At 33.9% G+C, this 19,483-nt stretch overlaps 1 protein-coding gene across 2 annotated transcripts; it reads left to right on the top strand.

Moving 5' to 3' along the window:
- The first annotated feature begins 307 nt into the window (after positions 1–307).
- On the top strand, positions 308–19,294 carry LOC138335254 (peroxidasin-like). 2 transcript variants are annotated; one of them, XR_011210254.1, is made up of 15 exons: positions 308–637; positions 1,750–1,937; positions 4,918–5,047; positions 5,483–5,703; positions 6,308–6,487; positions 6,908–6,953; positions 7,185–7,291; positions 9,977–10,078; positions 10,421–10,513; positions 10,912–11,407; positions 11,789–12,010; positions 12,789–12,958; positions 13,995–14,097; positions 14,374–15,061; positions 17,787–19,294. XR_011210254.1 is itself a non-coding variant. In XM_069284252.1 (14 exons), the coding sequence occupies exons 2-14, from the start codon at positions 1,772–1,774 to the stop codon at positions 14,471–14,473; spliced, it is 2,136 nt and encodes a 711-aa protein (XP_069140353.1). In that variant the 5' UTR covers positions 308–637; positions 1,750–1,771; the 3' UTR covers positions 14,474–15,360. The 2 variants fall into 2 exon arrangements, 1 of the variants encoding a protein (XP_069140353.1); XM_069284252.1 differs by lacking the exon at positions 17,787–19,294 and having other exon boundaries at positions 14,374–15,360.
- Positions 19,295–19,483: the final 189 nt, after the last annotated feature.

A 19,483-nucleotide genomic window follows, 5' to 3' on the forward strand; every position in this document is an offset into this window, starting at 1 on the left:
CATTTATTTATTTATTTATTCATTTATTTATTCATTCATTCAATCGACTGATCAATCGTGCATTTTGTATTTCCATTTACTTTTACTATGTGCTAATTAAAACTTATCATAAAGAATTACATATTATTGTAACATTTTACTATTTGGGACTTTAACAATGAGTATTATTCTGGATGATATTCTTTGGCTGTATATATGAATGTTTATTTCCTTACCAGCTTGTCACTTTACTGTAATATAGTAAGTAGTGATAAAGCGTGTGGGAAATAGTTCATCTCACCTGTTGACAGGTGAAAAGGTCATGTTGTCTATAGGCCGTGTAGTAATTGATTTAACAAGTACGTGCATTGTTTCCCTGACAGGACTTTAAGAAGACGGATTCGTACAGCAGGTAACCTAGGGCGTAATAGTAGAATATAAAGTCTAGTAACACATTTACGTTCAGCAGGAGCACATGTCAAGCATGTAAAATGATATCTGTATCAGTTATCCATATTTGAAGTTATGGCGTATCTGACAAATTATATTGTGCACATTTAGTAGTTTCCTGGTACCACATGAGTTAGTACTGTGGACTATATAACTACGAGGAGCATTATTATCATAAAGTATATGGAGGAAATCTAAATTTCTACAGGTATGTGATAATTAACATTATCTGTACTTTATTTTAGGTATTAAAATTTTATTAATATTTGCAATTCTTTTTCCGCATTAGGATATTTGAAGTGAAAGTAAGAGTTATTTTCAAAATAATTTCATGAGATTATAGCTAGAAAATGGATTTTGCCTTGACGTTTTTCGAGTCGATCAATATTTCTTGTTTATTTATTTGTCTTTTACTTGGAATTTCGTAAAGACGTTCATTGTTGGCACAAATTCAGAATACAAAACATTTTTTTCTATTGAAAATGTACTGCTTGGAAGTTATTTGTAATAATATTTGACTTTTGTTTAGAAATATTTTTATTGTACCGTTTCGTCAATTTTTACACGTAACCTTAAAGCTGAAAAAATGAATAAACATAGTGTCATCGAGCGATTATTTTCTCTGATTGCAGCGTGTGTACCACTGACATGGACACGGATATAGAATGACATCGCTTTTTAATTACTTAATCTGCTTTTTGCTAGACCGTAAAAATAGCTGATAGTCATAACTTATTGCTTGAAAAACAATAACAACAATACATTTTCCCGTCAAAACCCACTTGATATGTATTATTAAAATGTAAATGTAAGGATCTTTGTATCATGTCATACTGACTTGACAAAATTAAATTAATCCTTTCAAAAGTATTCTATTTTTCTACTTGTATATTCATCTAAACACAGGGTTTTCAGAAATCAAGTGATTCCGCTAATCATCCTTTAAGCAACTGGACGCGGGTTTCAAGCCTCATATTATCAGTTTAGATATACAGTGTAATTAGCTTTTCATAATGATCGGAAAACATAAGATAAGAATATGGTTCAATGATATATGGCGGAACAGCTATATGTGACTAAGAGCTTCTTAAAAAAGCTGATTGGCACTTCCGAGTTTCTTCTAAGGAACTATTGTCATGGCAATAAATTCGTCTTATACTGACGGAAAGGTCGCTATATATGTATTTGAGTCATCCGGTTTCCCGGTTTCCTGTAATTCCCATCACTATAGGAAATAGAAGTGACACGAAGTATCATAGAAACAAACAACCACCGGTCATATTTAATGAGCAAAAATATATTTTTTTATTCTCTTTTCAGATCTAAATCTGCATCATACAAAATGACCCATTGTTTGTTGATTATTTCCTCAATCCTGTTAGCGGTCGACATTAATGCTCACACATTGTTCATGCTGAACAGTGACCCGGGACAAATACGTCAGCAGGTCAAGACTATCTACCACACACACAAACAGGAAATGTCAAGGCCACCAGTACAAACTAAAGGTATGTCTGGGGAGGTTCCGAACGTCACGTTTATAAATTTGTTGGTAATGACGCCACCTTTGACTTGCATGTCATTTCGACATCAATAAAAAAATGACATTAACAGTTTTCAAAAGTACACATACAAAATGCTTATAAACATATAGATGCTTCAAATGTCGATATATGAAAATTTACGCCAGGAATATGAAAATATAATTTCTGTGAATGTTGTTGTAATTATTTCATTTCAGAAATATTTTATTAACAATACAAACACACATAAATACAGAGTGTATGTGTACAATATATTGTCAAAACAGGCATATTGCCTATATTAGTCTTCTTCTGTCACTTCCTGTCAGGCCTGAAAGAAATACGGTATGTTTCACTTTATTACAAAAGTATAGCATTACGTGTTTGCTATCGAATTAAGGAATAAGGGATTTATGTTAATCGTATAGTTTAATGGACTATACATTATAATTAAAAGGATAATTTCTGCTTGAAATAATCTTAGCAAGCAAACGAAGTTGATAATTAATAAAGTGAATGCAAAAAACGTTTCCAACAAGCCTTAAATGAAAAAATATACATTTCAATATTTTTATAGAACTACTCACTCACGCTCATTCATCCCTGCATTTATACTAGAATGTTATATAAATGTATTATACTATAATAATGACTTGATTGCTATAATATCATAAAAATACCTAAGTGTATGTTACTGAATTGCTACTACTTAGTATTGCATATAATTCAAATTAGTTTTACATGAGGAATTAATATATAAGTTTACATGGTAAAGAATAATTGTATTTAATTGATCAGGTACATAACGGATACCACACAGTAGGCATTATATATTTACATAACCTAATGAATTGTAGATGGATAAAACGTGGTGCCTTGAAGTACTATACAACGTACACTGAAAGAAAAAAAAATGAACTAAATCTTCACTGGGAGCACCACATACACAGAATGAGTTATCAGTCAGTTGATCGGAATGTTTGTCAAAATTAAGGTCACTTTAAAAATTTCTAAGTTGGCAAAGGATTATGTTAAGTTGTCTTGGAGAGGAATCCATGATGACTTCTGAAACTTTTACATCGTGAGTAATTTTCAATTTACATTTAAAAGAAGAAATTAAAATAGAGTCTCGGATGGAAATGTCAAGTGAGTTCCACATATCCATGGTTGACGGATAAAAACTTTTCTAATAGCTATTAGTTCTTGACTGTGGAATAGTAAATACTCTGTTATTTCTGAAATTGTATACATTGTTTAGAGTTAAATATGGTTGTATAATATCATGGAGTATAATTATTAATAACTTTGAACATTAGTATAAGTTTGTAATTTTGTCTTCTTTTACTTAATGGTTCTAGTTGTGTTTCGTTAGATAAAATATAGCGAGATGTACCTCATCTAAGTCTTGTTATTAATCTCATAGCTTCCAGTTGAATGGATTCAAGAAGATCAGCTTCAGCTTGTGTGCAATTGTCCAAGACTACATCAGCATATTCTAATATTGGTCTAATGTAGGAAGTATATGAAGTTTTCAAAGTTTTCCTATCAACTAAAGTAAACTTAATCTAGCATTATCTTTTTGATATATGTTAGAAATATGGTCTGATCATGTTCCTTTAATATTGTAGAAAAAAACCTTAGGTGGTTATGAAATTCATTTTGTGCTATTATATCATCATTAAGTAAAAGATGAGGATAATCAATACTTGTCTTCGACTGAGGTTCATAGTTATTGTTTTATTAGGGTTGAAAAGAATTTGCCACTTAAGTACCCATTCCGAGATAGAGGCTTAGTCACTATTAAGCAGTGAAGAGGGTGTATCTAAATCATTATTATTTTGTATTATTACAAAAAGAGAAGTGTCATCTGCAAATAGTTTTATATTGCTGTTAGTAATTAGTAATATCGTTAATGAAAAGTAAAAACAAAAATGGACCAAGGACAGATCATTGAGGGGCTCCTGTCGAAATAGGTTTAGATGCCCTTCAAATATTACACTTTGTTTTCTGTCAGATAAGTAAGCATTGAATCAATTATATCATTTATCTTTAATACCATAAATTTTAATTTATGTAAAAGACCTTAATGCCATACGCGATCAAAAGCTTTACTTAAATCACAGAAAACAAAGCGCAAATCTTTACCTTGATCTAACGTACTACTTATAGTATTATATATATATCAGTTAACTGAATGTGACCGCTATGAGTCGATAATTATTAGGGTCACTGATTTTGCCTTTTCCTTTATAAAGTGCAGTAACATTAGCAACTTCTAAAATATCTGGAATTTCTCAAATAGTTAATGTTTTATTAAACAATAATTTAATAATTTAATTTTTATTTAGAATGTGAAGTTGGTCAATAATATCTTGATAATTTATTTTTATTTCTGATAGTTCAACATGAGGCAGGGGAGGTAATTCAGGTAGATCAGAGTCTCTTATGTCAGAAGCAATACTAGTAAAGCGATTATTCAATGCTTCAGCTGTATCAAGTGGATGAATAAGAATTTCATTACGAAAGTTCCTAAATTTTGCCCTGTGCTGAACCCTGTTTTTTGTTTAGCCAGACGATGTAATCTGGATTTTTTTATCTCAATTTATGTCTAATTTCACCAGTCATCCATGGCTTGTCATCAGGTTATACAATTATAACTGTTTTGTGTGGTAAATGTTTGTTAGTAGCAGTGCTTATTTTCTAATTATAGTTATAGTTGTAATTATAGTATTATAAAACCGATAAAGATGTACGACCACGACAAATTTGCTTGAATTAGCTATCTTAGAAAAGAATATAGAAGGAAAAAATCTCTTTACCGAAACTCCAGTCAAATTATAAAAAAATCAGAGTAATAAATGGAATTTTAAATATTCACTTGAAATTCATTCATACAAACAACTACACAAAATTGTTTCTCTTAGATTTTCTTTTATTCTGATTTATCATATATCGTTCTTGATAGAAATTCGACCGTCCCACATTCGTCCAAACTTTCACGAGCAGTTTGTGTTACCGAGTCGAGAGAGGATGATCAGAAAGCAAGCTCGTCTGGCCGACCTGTCACTTGGAACCATCAAACAGATTTGTACCAGGTAGAATATAGAAAAAGAATATACCGTTCTGAAATGACGACAAAACTTTTCAGTTGACTGAATGTAATAATACATTAAAAGTGTTTTACTCTCAAAAGTAATTTAATTAACAAGTTATCCATTCCGTTGTAGCTTCAAATATAAGCATACGTATTGTTTAAATCGTATTTTAGTATTTATGTGAATCATGAAGCATTATATAACGTGCTATTTTGTAGCAAAAAATTGCCATATGTATTGGATGTGATAGTAATGTGCATGAATACAGCCAGGATACTGTAAAACAACATTGTTTTCGCGGGAAAATATTCAACTACAAGTAAAACAGAGCATTTTACCCGTAGATCGCGAACTGTGTTGTTTGTTTACATCAATTGCAGCATGTCACACTTGCTCTACATGCGAGCTGGAAATATATTAGTCTTTTTATTCCAGTACTGGCAGTACAGTCTACGAGTTACTAGATAAGCCTAGTTGGCAGGAAGCAATAAGAAAGGAGTTCGGCCATGACTGTCATGACCTCTCCGCTAACCTCACATGTGATCCCCTGAGTCGGTTCAGGACAATAGACGGATCCTGCAACAACCCTTTTAACCCTACATGGGGGATGGCGGGGACCCAGCAAAAACGCTACCTCCGTCCAGTCTACAACGATGGTAGGTAGGACGAGTATATGATGGAAAGCAACGACAAACGTATTGGAAACTTCATTGCTTACCATTCAATATGGTTTTATTAGAGATTTATTTAAATTTTTGTTTTAATGCAAACTACATTGTATTTATTTAAGCCTTCTTTTGTAATATTTTGTGCTTTCAAAATCATTTTTGGATGCATCCTTAATAATTCGTTTAAAGTGTTAGCAACAATGACAATTCTAACATAATTCATAAGGTTAATTATATTCCAAACATGCTGCAACACCACCACAAAGAAAAGAAAAAGAGCAAAAAATTATACAAAACAAATGATCATGTTATGCAATAGTCACTAAATCTAGAACATAGCAATGACATCTGAATAAGAAAATGTTGTGAAATCCCAGGAAATATCTTTAGATTTATATCCGGCTTATCCTGTCTTCATAAAGCACATTAATATTAGTTTTGATAATTGGAGAGATCAAACGATGCTTTTGAACTACAATGTTTTTATATAAAATCTGTATGGTTCCAGTTACAGTAAGCCATACCAAATGAAATACAGTTTTAGCTAATTTTAGCCTTGACTATTCCTACATGAATGACTTTGTTTATACAGGTATCAACTCACCCCGCCTAGTGGGTAGAGATGGGCTGCCCCTTCCCAGTCCCAGGCATATCAGTAACGTAGTACACAGATCTGGAAGGTTCGTTCGTCAGGACTGTCATCTGTCCGCCATGGTGATGCAGTGGGGACAATTTCTGGATCACGATTTAGTTGGTACACCTGTCCTCAAAAGTAAGTGTGACAATACAGTTGACAAGTGATAATCCGGACGTCAGTAGTCCGGAAAACTCACAATCCGGACAGAAATGTCGCGAAATGTGTTTAACCATTGACTTTGTAAACTGCATCTGGTAGTCCTGAAAATAAACAATCTGGATGACCTGGATAAGGAACACAAGTGTTAGGATCATCGAGGTTCACTGTATCTGAATTGAAAAAGAAAATAAAAATTCAGTATCTATCTTTAATCAATATAATATGTTAAGTTCACTACTTCACAAACCTTCAAAATAGAGGTGTCTTGTTGTTAAAATGTTTCCAATTATTACATCAGTCTCTCAAATCCTATTATGTCTCTCACATGGACACTAAACTTACAACAGGGCAGCAATCTTTATGAATGATTTATTATTAATACGATTATTATTACAGAAGACAACGGGTCGTCATACCAGTGTTGTGGCGCGGATAGTGAATTGTAAGTATGGTATTTTGATATTGAAATTCATTGTAGCATCAAACATCTAAAAACATATACGTTGTTTCTATGTGTTGAGTGTTTATTGATAATTATTTCATACAAAGGTTTCTTTGAGCTTACAATTGAAGCTAAAAAGGTTTCGTTCAACTGGTTTGGATATGATATATCTTGCAGTAATCGTTTCAAAGGAAAGGGCATCTGTTTACACAAAATGTTTTACTTTTTCAGTGATGGCTGCTTCCCAATAGAAATACCCCAAAATGATGATCATTTTGACGGGCCGTGTATGAATCTGGTAAGGTCCGCCCCAGCTGTCGGACCAGATTGTGCTATAGGTAATACCTTAAACATGTTGCTGTAGACCTGTGGAATGTAATCGTTAAACGATTATATTCCACGTTAATCGCAAAAACAGTGAAATCGTAAATAAAAAAAATATTTTAAAAAAATCGACAGGAAAATGAGTCAAGAAACGGGTACAGTAAAACAATAATATACATGGCAAAAATATGAATCATCATGAATACATATATAAAGCAAATCATGAAAACGCGAAAGTAGATCATCGCAGAAATACGTTGGTTAAAATTGTAAATTAGTCTACTCTTATAATGGTGAACAGTATATTAATAATTTAGTGATAATGTATGTTTTATGCAAATAAGCCTGTCCATACAACGCCAAACATTGATAAAAACAAAAACAAGAACGTCATTACTGATCCCATTATTATCCATACAAGTAACATACGAAAACTTCCGCACGTTTTGTCACGATGTAAAGATGACGAAAGAAAATGTTGAAGTTGAACTTTGGAATTTAATGATGATACGTTTGACTTGACGGAGGGCTATTCTGGAATGTCCAGAATGTACCCGATGTGTTCCGTACAAAGTCGGAGACCTAACTGACTTACAAATAAAATATTTCATGCTTATATAATGTACATACAATAAAATTACAGAATTATGATTGACAGATACGCTCACTGGCAGATTAATCAGTCGTGGTCAGTGTCCTTTAGGCAATTAGGATGGCCGTGACATTAATCCGGTTACGTAATAGAATGGAACTTAAAATCTTTCAGAAAAGGTATCAAAGTAAATTGCCAGAGGATATACACAGTTATCACACATTGGGGTTTTATCTCAAATGTCACAAACGTAAATATGATCAAGAATATAACCTTAGGAATGTCAAATTACACACAATAGTATTAACAGATAATTGATGTTAAAATTTAGCAACTATTTAACGCAAGTTCAGAGCACTTTAAAATTTATCACAAAATTCTTTGTGATAACTTCCTTCCGCTCCGGGAAAGACGCGTCCCGCGTCTTAATTAAACTGTCCTCTGTTTTGATGGAGTCTATTCGCTCGGTTTTCATAGGAAATGTGTGGTCGCTGGCGTCGTGAATTATTTTGTGGTTGGTTTCGTGGTCCGGGAAAAGTATTCGGTCTGGTAGTATTTGGAGCGCTGTAGTAACTAAGTTGTTTTTGGAGGCTTGTGATTATGTTTTGTTTCTGTTTTAATTCCTCGTCCTTCTCCGAAATTTCGAACTTTAAATTCGCAATCTGTCGTTGTGTCTATTCTTTTTGTTTTGGCGGTTGTTTGTAATGTACTGATTGTTTCGTCTTTGCTTTTCATAATTTTCTTTCTGTTGTCCAATGCTTTTTCTAGTTTCTTATTTGAGACACATAATTGGTTATATTCACATTTTTGGCGCGTGCACATTCCTCTTCTAGAATTTCGTTTGATCTTTGTAATTTTGCACACTTTTCTGATATTTTGGAGATGGTAATTTTGGTACGAACAAGTTTTGACTGTAATGAAATTATCTGGTTGTTGTAGTTAGAGTCTTTCTGGAAATCGTTTTGAAGTTCACTATTTTCAATGTCACTGAGGAAAAATACACAATACCTTTTTGGTTTCTCGGAATTTCCTGAGACGTTCATAATCTCGCCGCCGTTTAGATGTTGACTTGGCCTTTTTCTTTGGTGCAGTGCGAATAACGGACTTACTGTCCGAAGAGTTTTTCGGGACAGGAACAGGATGGATAGGCAGTTGTCGCTGACTGGTCCAGGGATAATATCCTGTTGTACCAACATTTGTAGTACAATGTCCGGTTCGATTAAAACACATTCTCGAAAAGTGGCCAATGTTTCCACATCGGAAACAAGTAACATCCGTTTGCTGGACAACACATCGGATGGTTTGGGGCGAAGTGGCATCCACATCTATAGCATAATGCCATCCTGAATGGTTACAGTCAAAACGTTACCCTGGTTAACTCCAAAGTATGGCGAACACAGTCTTGGTTAAAATCCAGTCCGTGTGATTCCGAATAGAGTTGGTCCTTCTTTGAGTCACTCGCAGGAAATACTTGCTTGGCAGTTGAGGTTTCGGGAAAGCGTACCCAGCGTAGAAGTGGGTACTACCAGGATTATCTCCACCAATTAACATACGGAAACTTCCGCACGTTTTGTTACGATGTAAAGATGACGAAAGAAAATGTTGAAGTTGAACTTTGGAATTTAATGATGATACGTTTGACTTGACGGAGGGCTATTCTGGAATGTCCAGAATGTACCCGATATGTTCCGTACAAAGTCGGAGACCTAACTGACGTACAAATAAAATATTTCATGCTTAAATAATGTACATACAATAAAATTACAGAATTATGATTGACAGATACGCTCACTGGCAGATTAATCAGTCGTGGTCAGTGTCCTTTAGGCAATTAGGATGGCCGTGACATTAATCCGGTTACGTAATAGAATGGAACTTAAAATCTTTCAGAAAAGGTATCAAAGTAAATTGCCAGAGGATATACACAGTTATCACACATTGGGGTTTTATCTCAAATGTCACAAACGTAAATATGATCAAGAATATAACCTTAGGAATGTCAAATTACACACAATAGTATTAACTGATAATTGATGTTAAAATTTAGCAACTATTAACGCAAGTTCAGAGCACTTTAAAATTTATCACAAAATTCTTTGTGATACAGGTGTGCGAGAACAAATGAACAAAGTGACGTCATACATTGATGCGTCGGCAGTTTACGGGTCTTCCCGGGAGGAAGAGGATTTCTTGAGGATAAAGACAAGAGGTATTAATTGAATATATTTTACCTGTTCAAAATTATCTGATTACCATATATTAAGCTTTAAATGACAGCTTGATTGTTCTATTGATATGATGTTTCTGTGAAGCGTTAGTATAACTTTTGTTTATAGCTTAACACCGATTGTTTGACATTCTTTCAAATGATCACTTAGGTATTTCTTTTGTTTTTCATTCTTGTTTTACTCTTTTGCTACTATAATTAATGTTTCACGTTTGAAATAGTGTATTGTTTGTGTTTTAATTTCAAGACTAACATATTAGACTTGTACATTTTACGATGTCCTACTTACACGCGCACTGTACTGTATTTTATTTTATCAACAAGGACTCTTGAAAGAGGGAGAGAATAGAATGCTGCCACCTAGTGGAAAAGACAACTGTATAAAGAAGACGTCAGCTGACGTGTGTATGACGGCAGGTAAGGGAGAGATTCGATGCAAAACAAATAAAATGAAATAATAATAATTAATCAACGCTTTGTTTCAACTTCATATGTGCTTATTATCGTATCGCCTGGAAACCACAGGAAAAAAATGTTGTTTTTGTTATTCAAGAAATTTCGGCAAACACTCCAAATTGTCAATTTGTTTTTCAACGAAATCTTAAATTATATCCATTTAGTTCTCTTTCACGAGTAGAGTTTCCCTAGTCACATTTGCACAATAACATTACAATACTTCCTTCTTCACATTGATTGATGATATTTCAACTCCATATATTTCGCTTTTTGTCATCTATTATTTCGATTCAACATTGAGTAATAGTGTGTTTGCAATCATTATACGGCAGACTGAAGTGACGTGATATTTTTAATAGGCGATGACCGCCCTAATGTGGTGCCTTCCTTGGGATCTATCCATATTTTATTCATGAGGGAACACAATCGGATTGCCGCCATGCTAGGGACCCTCAATCGTTTCTGGGACGACGAAAGAATTTTTCAAGAAACTCGACGAATAATGTCTGCTTTGTTACAACATATCACCTACTTCGAATATTTACCCCTAATCCTCGGGAAGCATATCATGGATTATTATGATATTCTACCGAAATCTGAACACTTCGAAGCAAATATATACAACGCATCAACCAATGCCGGAATAGCGAATATTTTTGGTGTGGCGGCGTTTAGGTTCGGTCATTCCACGATTCCTTCCATTCAAACGTTTGTTGGACCAAAGGAATCCTATCGGCGTGATTTTCAAATAGAGAATACTTTCCATAGACCTTACTTCCCGCAGTTCAATAACGGACAGGGCACAGAAGATGTGCTGAGATGGCTTATCCAAGACTCACAGCCAGTAACAAACCGGTACAATATACCTATCTTCTGAGAATGTGCACTCAATTCAATGTCACCAAGAACAGCCTGATATTTATTTTTGTTGTTTTATTCAAAGAAATGATTTTCGATATATACATTGAATTTTAGAAATGTTTGTAATGAGTACTACTGAGAGGAGAAGTTTTGTTGTTGATATCATAATCTCATTAGTAAACAAGCTGGTTCCCTAAGCGATATGAGAACTCATGGAACTATTCTCATTTTCGACTGAAATTGTGGGACTTTGTTCTGATATCATTTCTTAATTTTAATCATAGATTTAAACTAGATTGTATATCAAACACATTTTTTGCAACGATTATTTCCGGATAAAACTATATTTTTATTATATTACTTTTTATAACACAGAGTATTTGTCCGCGGAGTACGTGACCACCTCTTCCTACAAAACAACGTCAGCCTCGATCTCGCAGCTGTAAATATTCAGAGAGGACGTGACCATGGCGTGGCACCATACAATGCCTGGAGGATGTGGTGTGGTTTCGATAAAGTTCGACATTTCGGTGTAGGACCTGATGGACTGGTACACCATGACGTGAAAACGGCTAGATTACTTCAACGGGCTTACCGGTACACACTAAATGCCTATCCATATCTGTATTTTGCAGAGTTATATGCTCCTGAGGTACATATATCGATTGTAACGTCATTATTGTATAAGAGACGTTTTCACACACAGTAAAATCATCGTCATCTTCAGTAAAGAAATTATTACGTCACAATCGATACCTACCTGCAAGAGCAGATAATTATGTAATATACAAATTATTTTTTGAGTTCTCATATGGTTGTTTATTTACATTCACATGTCGCTTCTACTATAAAACTAACCAATGCAACGTTTATTAGGGTATAACTGACACCCAGAATGTGACCATTATGACGTCACTAATGATTATGAAGATTATCTGCAAAGCTCTGGCATCTATTTTATACCATATATCCCATAGGAAGACAATTTGGTGCTTGAATGGGTAAACATACTACGTTATTATTCGATTTTACCCTCTTCTGAAATCATTTTGATAGAATATTGATCGATATATTTGATACGATCAAACAATGGTATACAGTCAGACCTGCCATTGCGACCACATTTGTATAAATACCACCTGCTCAATAAGACCACTTTCTCATTTCCCAAATGATCACTTTTAAAACAGATTCTCTGGGCTATAAAAGGTCTTGGCCCTGTAGTTGCTCATTATAAACAGGTGTGACTGTATTCAATTATTCAAAAAGTCGCATTTTACTTCAAAGTAATGTCATTAGATCTGTAAAAACCTGCATAAGAAACCAGAATGTGTCTTGTTTTCGATAATATCAATTTATACTATCTATTTTCCAGTGACCCTGATGATATCGATGTGCTTACTGGGGCTATATCAGAAAGGCGTCTCAAAGGAGCAAGCGTCGGTCCAACCTTCGCCTGTATTATAGGACACCAATTTAAGGAGTTAAAGGTTGGAGACCGGTTCTGGTACGAAAGGTCACATCCCATCACCGGCTTTACAGCAAGTGAGTCATGTAATTTCCTCTTCAAAAAATACAGTTGCATGAACATAAAGCCAGCCACCTTTTTGTGCTCCTCATTTTCTGTATATGTAGACCATAAAGCAAACAAACAATAAACAAGAAATGAACAAAATAGTGATTAATCCTGGGCCCAATTTCACAAATAAGCCCGACTTAAAATCTTCCATAAGAAAGCATTACCAATATGAAATACAGATCCTTTTTATCACTACGTTGATAATAGGATCTGACAACATCCCATTAGGAGTCACATTCTGGTGACCTTTAGGAATGGCTGCTGCTAGAATCTTGACTGAGGTCGAAATGGTTTTAATAAGCTGCCAGAATTATTTTCCTTTATATAGTCATCTCGCCCATAGAGCACAACAAAGCTAAATGTATATGTAAACTGGGACGAAACGTTATCTATTGTCATAACAATGTGTAGAAAATGAATTTGATCTGTGACACTTGGTAAAAAGGTCATCTGAACATGACCCTTGATTGGATGTAGGCAGATCCTCTATTAAACGTAGTGGTTATAAGGATCTGTCTTTTAATCAGATTGAAGCATTACATAAGTTACCGGAACATCTTAAAGTTAAGAAACATTCATGAGACATAGTCGATGAACATATCATGAATGACAGTACATATATACTTACTTGTCCAGCTTTTATAATGTTCAACTTTTGACTCTATTCGCCTCCCATTATCTTTGCATTAGATTTGGGATAGCTGTAGTGATAGGGGTACCTTAATATCATACATCCTCGATTCTCCAGGGGTTCCGATCACATACGATCTCCCCTGGACTATCTCCTGGTAAAAATGGAGGCAACAAAACAGAACATGTAATTTAGTCCTTTCATGTACAATATAACGTTACATTGTGATTGGCTTTCAGTTTTCATATGAGATAGTTCATGAGTGTAGAGAGCGTAAGTGATCGGAACCCCTGGAGTATCGAGGATGAATATCATAGTACGTTGCATATATGCAACTAGAGTTTTCATCGATCATTTGTTTTCATTTACAGGACAGCTAAGATCAATTAAAAGAATGAGATTATCGAAAATTCTCTGTGAGAATTTCAATATAACGCCTTTACAGAAAAATGTGTTTCTTCTGCCAAATAGCAGGTAAGAATTTATGTATTGTTCGCATTTGTCTGATATTGTCTGCTTCTGTTTAATATGATTTACACCTCTAATCACTGGTAATGTTAATGTTTTGTTATTAATTTCAGGAATACTATTTAAATTGACTGGTAGTGATTTCAATAATAATTTTAGAATTAAACACAGAAATTTTATATTGACAACAAAGTATTGCTATTGATTTCAATATTGTAATAAACAATGATATTAAAACACAAAAAGGATATTGACAACTTATCATATTGTTGTTAATTTCAGAGATAATCCTAAATCCACACGTCCGGTGCCTTGTCACTCACTTCCTGATCTAGACATCCGCGCATGGCAGGACTACAGATACGGGGATTACTCATCGTAAAAGTTTGATTATTACCATGGTTATAAAAAGAAGATGGAATTTATTTATTTTTTCAACAATTATATTATCAACTTTTATCTACTTATTGCTGAGTGCGACGAATACCTATATGTGCGGGTAGAAGATGGATCTATATCTATAAATACCAAATGAGTGGAATACATTCCTCGCCATCCATCACTTGGGGTTTGATTCCTATCATCGTGAAATGATTATCAGTGAGGTTTATGAATTTACATCTGCGATGCTGCCCAAGATCCTTTAGGAGACAAGAATGTGGATTTATATCTGCAAGCGGACCATAATTTTAAAGGAGTGTTTATAGATATACTTGTGGGATTGTATAACTCCTGTGGACAAAAACATACGGACTGATATTTACTGGTTTTTACCAAGACTTATTACAGAGATCAATGCAAATCCATTACAAGACAGAACCAAGAAGACAAAAACACATTTAAGACGATGGTTTCTGTGTTACTGGTTACTTTATAAAACCGTCAAAGTGTTCCTTGAAATCACATATGAAAGCGATATCATACAGCTACTCAAATTAAAATGAAATGGACCCGGATCGTATTTACACAGGTGACGTTTCGTCGTTTTATAATTTTGCTAGTTAAAATGTTTGGAAGGATATTTTTTTTTCTTATGTCTGTAGTGGAATTATATGTTTGTTAATATTTTGGTGCTTTTAATGGTAATATTTTTTTTCCATAAGAAAGCCCAATGGCAATGACAAGATGGTGGTGAAATAGTAAGACTTTGATGAAAGGGATAATGTAATGATACTGGACTGTAGCCATGTAGTCTACGGGGATTTACTTTTCAATTCTAATCTAGTGGTTTCATTTGTCTCTCAATAAAAGGTTTAAAGGTATCAAGAATTTATCTACTGTAAATTATTATCATCATTACCACCATTACCATCATCATTATTATAATCAATCATAATCATTATCGATATCATCATCATCATCATCGTCATCATTATCATCATCACCGCCATTATCATACTCATCAACGTCGTCATCATTATTATCTGTCATCATCATCATCATCATAATTATCATTATCGTCATCAGTTTAGCATCATCATCATAGCCATTATCATCATCATCATTATCAGTCATCATTATTATCATCATCAATCTCTTCATAACTTTGTCATCGTCCTGGCTATTTACATATTATTTTCCATCACATCCCCTCATCACCACAACCACCAGAAACATAATAATAATTAGTATTTATATTCTATAATCATCAACATGTTTAGTTCCTCCTATATCATCTTCATTTTCTTTAGGGGCGTTCACCAATATCAGTTAATACTAGTAACTTTATAGCGAAAACTATAATATATCAACAGACTTGAATTACCGTAGACGTCTGTGAAGGATTTTGAATAGGACGTAAGAGAAAAATATATATTTACAGAGTTGTGACCTAGGCAAGGCTTTATCTGACTTTTGTCGTCTTGTAGTTACACGTGTTTGACTCTTGTCGTCTTGTAGATACAAGTGTATGACTGTTGTCGTCTTGTAGAAACACGTGTATGACTTTTAAATTGTCGTCTTGTAGATACACGTGTATGACTTTTGTCGTCTTGTAGATACACGTGTATGACTTTTGTCGTCTTGTAGATACACCTGTTAAAATGTTGTCGTCTTGTAGATACATGATTCTATACAAATCTTATGGAGGTCCTTACTGCTTGTTTATGGTATATTTATCTGTATACTTAAAACAACACATCAAACACTTTATAAAACATTTCTTTATGACTTGTTCCTTTGTCTCAATTTTTCCATCTCCTATTGACCACGCTATAGCAACAGACTTGCGACACTGCAAGCACGGTGTCGTAGCAAACATTCTTGCACGTCCCATTAAACAGATCAAATTTTATGTAAATTTAATGTAATTTATATGAATATTAATTAAATATGTCAAAAGCAAATGACATCTCACCTGTGAAGATACTTGTAATATATTTACAATTTTTGCATGCAGAACATAAAAAAGAACATTTATATAAACTATATAAAAGCAAAAATTTGTAAAAAAAAAAAAAAAAAAAAAAAAAAAAACAATATCAACATGTTTTTGCAGGCTTTCAATCAGTTTATCTTTTTTATGTCTTTTCTCATTTGTCAACGAGAAAAAAAAAGTAATTGCTAAAAATATTTATAAATATGTGAAGCGTTTACTTTTTGATGTATCACTTAGCATATGGTCGTTTTTAAAATTTCCATAATATTACAGAGCGTTTTATGCTGTAAGAATTTACTGTGGAATTATGTCACCCAATAATCACAAAGCAAACTACTTTTAAGTGTTATCATACTTTTCTTATGACCACCAGTGTTAGGTAAACAAACAAGTCGAATCCCATGATTTAAAAATGTTACCTCGATTAGAGCATGTCATATCGGCCAATCAAAACTCAGAACATATAATTATGTATATGTAGGAAGAACCGAAGTTGCGCTTCTAGTTATAATAGCAACAAAAACATTAATTAACATTTATCTATTTTCATATTTGATAATATTGTGCTTTTAATTCAATGTTTTAATATCAAATCTGAATTATGTCATAATTTACGTTTTGTAAAAAATACTAATTTAAAAGGTTTTAAATGACATTCTAGCCTCTGACATTTTACAACCATCGATTGATATAAAGGGTTTAGGAGAATTCTCAAATGTAACTGGAAGTGCGGGAAACACTGAGAAAATTATCGAGAAACCAACCAAAATGTTCCATGAATACAAAATCATTTCGTGATTTGAGAATAATACCATTTTTTTCACTATACTCCTCTAATTTATGGTAATTAATGAACGTGTTTCAATGTAAAGATTTTTTTCAGAAAATTTTATACATTCAGGGTGCATTCAGGGTGCAAACAGTTTGAGAAAATAATTTTTGTTCGTGCACGGATATATTCGCAAACTTTGTGGGCGATTAACATTAAAAAATCAATGAAGTCACTATGGAATTATGTTGATTAACAGTAATAGAATTTATCTCGTAATCACTTATCACTAGTAACTTTGCGATAGTTTTTCTATTCGTAGCTAGAAGTCCCCCTCTCAAACTTTGTACTTGATTCGATATGGCATCGATAAAGTTCACTAGGTGAATTCTTCCAAGACATTAACAAATGTTCTCTATACAGATAAATGGAATGTTCATTTTGTCTTTAGTCTCGACATTTAAGTCTCATTGTTGACATCTTTGGTATCACTCACAAATACAAATATTCTCTTTCTAAAGCTCAAAATAGTTCTTTTCTTTAATCCAGAATTGGTCATCCGACAACCTTGTTCACACTTGTGAATTTTAACGTGATGTCCTCCTTAAAAGAGAACCAAACAAAACATTGACGAATAGGACACATGTAAGTCCACAAGAGGCAGGCAGTTAGCTCATACAGTATAGTACCTCAGACGTTTGATTTCATCGCCGAACCCGCCCAAAGGACCATGTCCTTGTCTAGGCATATGGCTTGCGCATTCCGCTCGTCTGTAATGACGGTCTTCACGAATGCTTCGTCAGGATTGAGGAGAACTATGCTGTGGTTGCTACAGTCGGCAATAAGAAGATTTCCAACCGTATCAAAGGTCACATCCAAGGGATTAAATGTGGTTGCTGCTTCTCTGCTATTTCACTCAGTTCGGTCAACTCATGTCCTCTGTGGACAGTACAAATACATCTCCTACACGCTAGTTCATCGCAGTTTTCACAAATGAACCCCAAATCCTTATCAGGATGGTGGAAACAGTTCGTTTGTCCATTTGTGTGAACACCCTTTTTTAACCGGAGTTGACATAATGAATGGTTTAAAACAACAATTTGTTCGAGGCCGTTATTCTGGTGATGGCTTTATGAATTTGGTAAGAATCTGAAAGTAGAAAGCATTCTTATGCAATATTTATTTTAATATATGAGAGAAAGTAGAACAAAGGCAGTCTCATTCGCGAAATTGAAACCGTCTGAAAAAAAGTGGTTATGCTTGGAAACGCGAATATAAATCGGCGGGGATATGAGTTGGTTTATAGCAAAATAAACATAAAAAGTAGTTCAATTTTGATCAATATATTCCATCGTTGTATATTACAGAGTTACCTCCCTTGTGGGTAGGTATTGATTGTGACGTCATTATTTTTTAAGCGAAATTCACGTAGTTTTCTCTGAAATGTATGACGTTTCGCTCGCAAAAAGATGACTCCACAATTAATACCTACCCGGAACTTTGTAATGTGCAAATATATGATAACTAAGATAAAATCTTCAATGTATACGACACTAATTATGTTAATACAGTGTGGATTAAAAATTTTACCTGTTGTGTGTGACTGAGGTATATATATATAAATCCAGCGTCCGGTTATCGTGTTAAAACACGAAATCATTTTACAGATGACATACTGACTGAATTTATTTGTGTTAGTTCTTAAAAAAACGAAGACTTTTATCTCTAGTATAGTCCAAGGGTGGGTGATGTGCAGATACTTGTTTCTTGATAACAATAATCCATTGACAATAAAAAAAAAAGTTTATATGATATTATCATATTATTATCGTCTGTACTATTATGGAGAGGGATGAGCAAGATGGCTTAGTAGTTAAAGTGTTTTGACATTTCTATTGAGCTATACCACCAGTCATCCACATCTGGGTCTCGAGTTCGAAACCTAAACGGGCAGTTTTTATGTACATTGTATTAGACATAAATAAATGTTTTTTTCTCCGGAACCTCACGGTTTCCAGCACCTCTTAGCATTTTATGTCCTTAAATTAGTCTGGCTGTTCATACAATGTAAAGAGAAGAAACAAGCAAACAAGTGAAAGGGGATCATGGCTCAGGACGGACGCTGCACCACAGCATAAAATATCTCCCCTCGGACAAAATAACATAAACTATTGTCAACGAAAACATATTTAATGCGCACATATTGTGCGACATTGTCCAAAATATATACATAGCGGTAGCTTAAC

Source organism: Argopecten irradians, chromosome 11, assembly GCF_041381155.1.
Source record: "Argopecten irradians isolate NY chromosome 11, Ai_NY, whole genome shotgun sequence".
Lineage (NCBI taxonomy): Eukaryota > Metazoa > Mollusca > Bivalvia > Pectinida > Pectinidae > Argopecten > Argopecten irradians.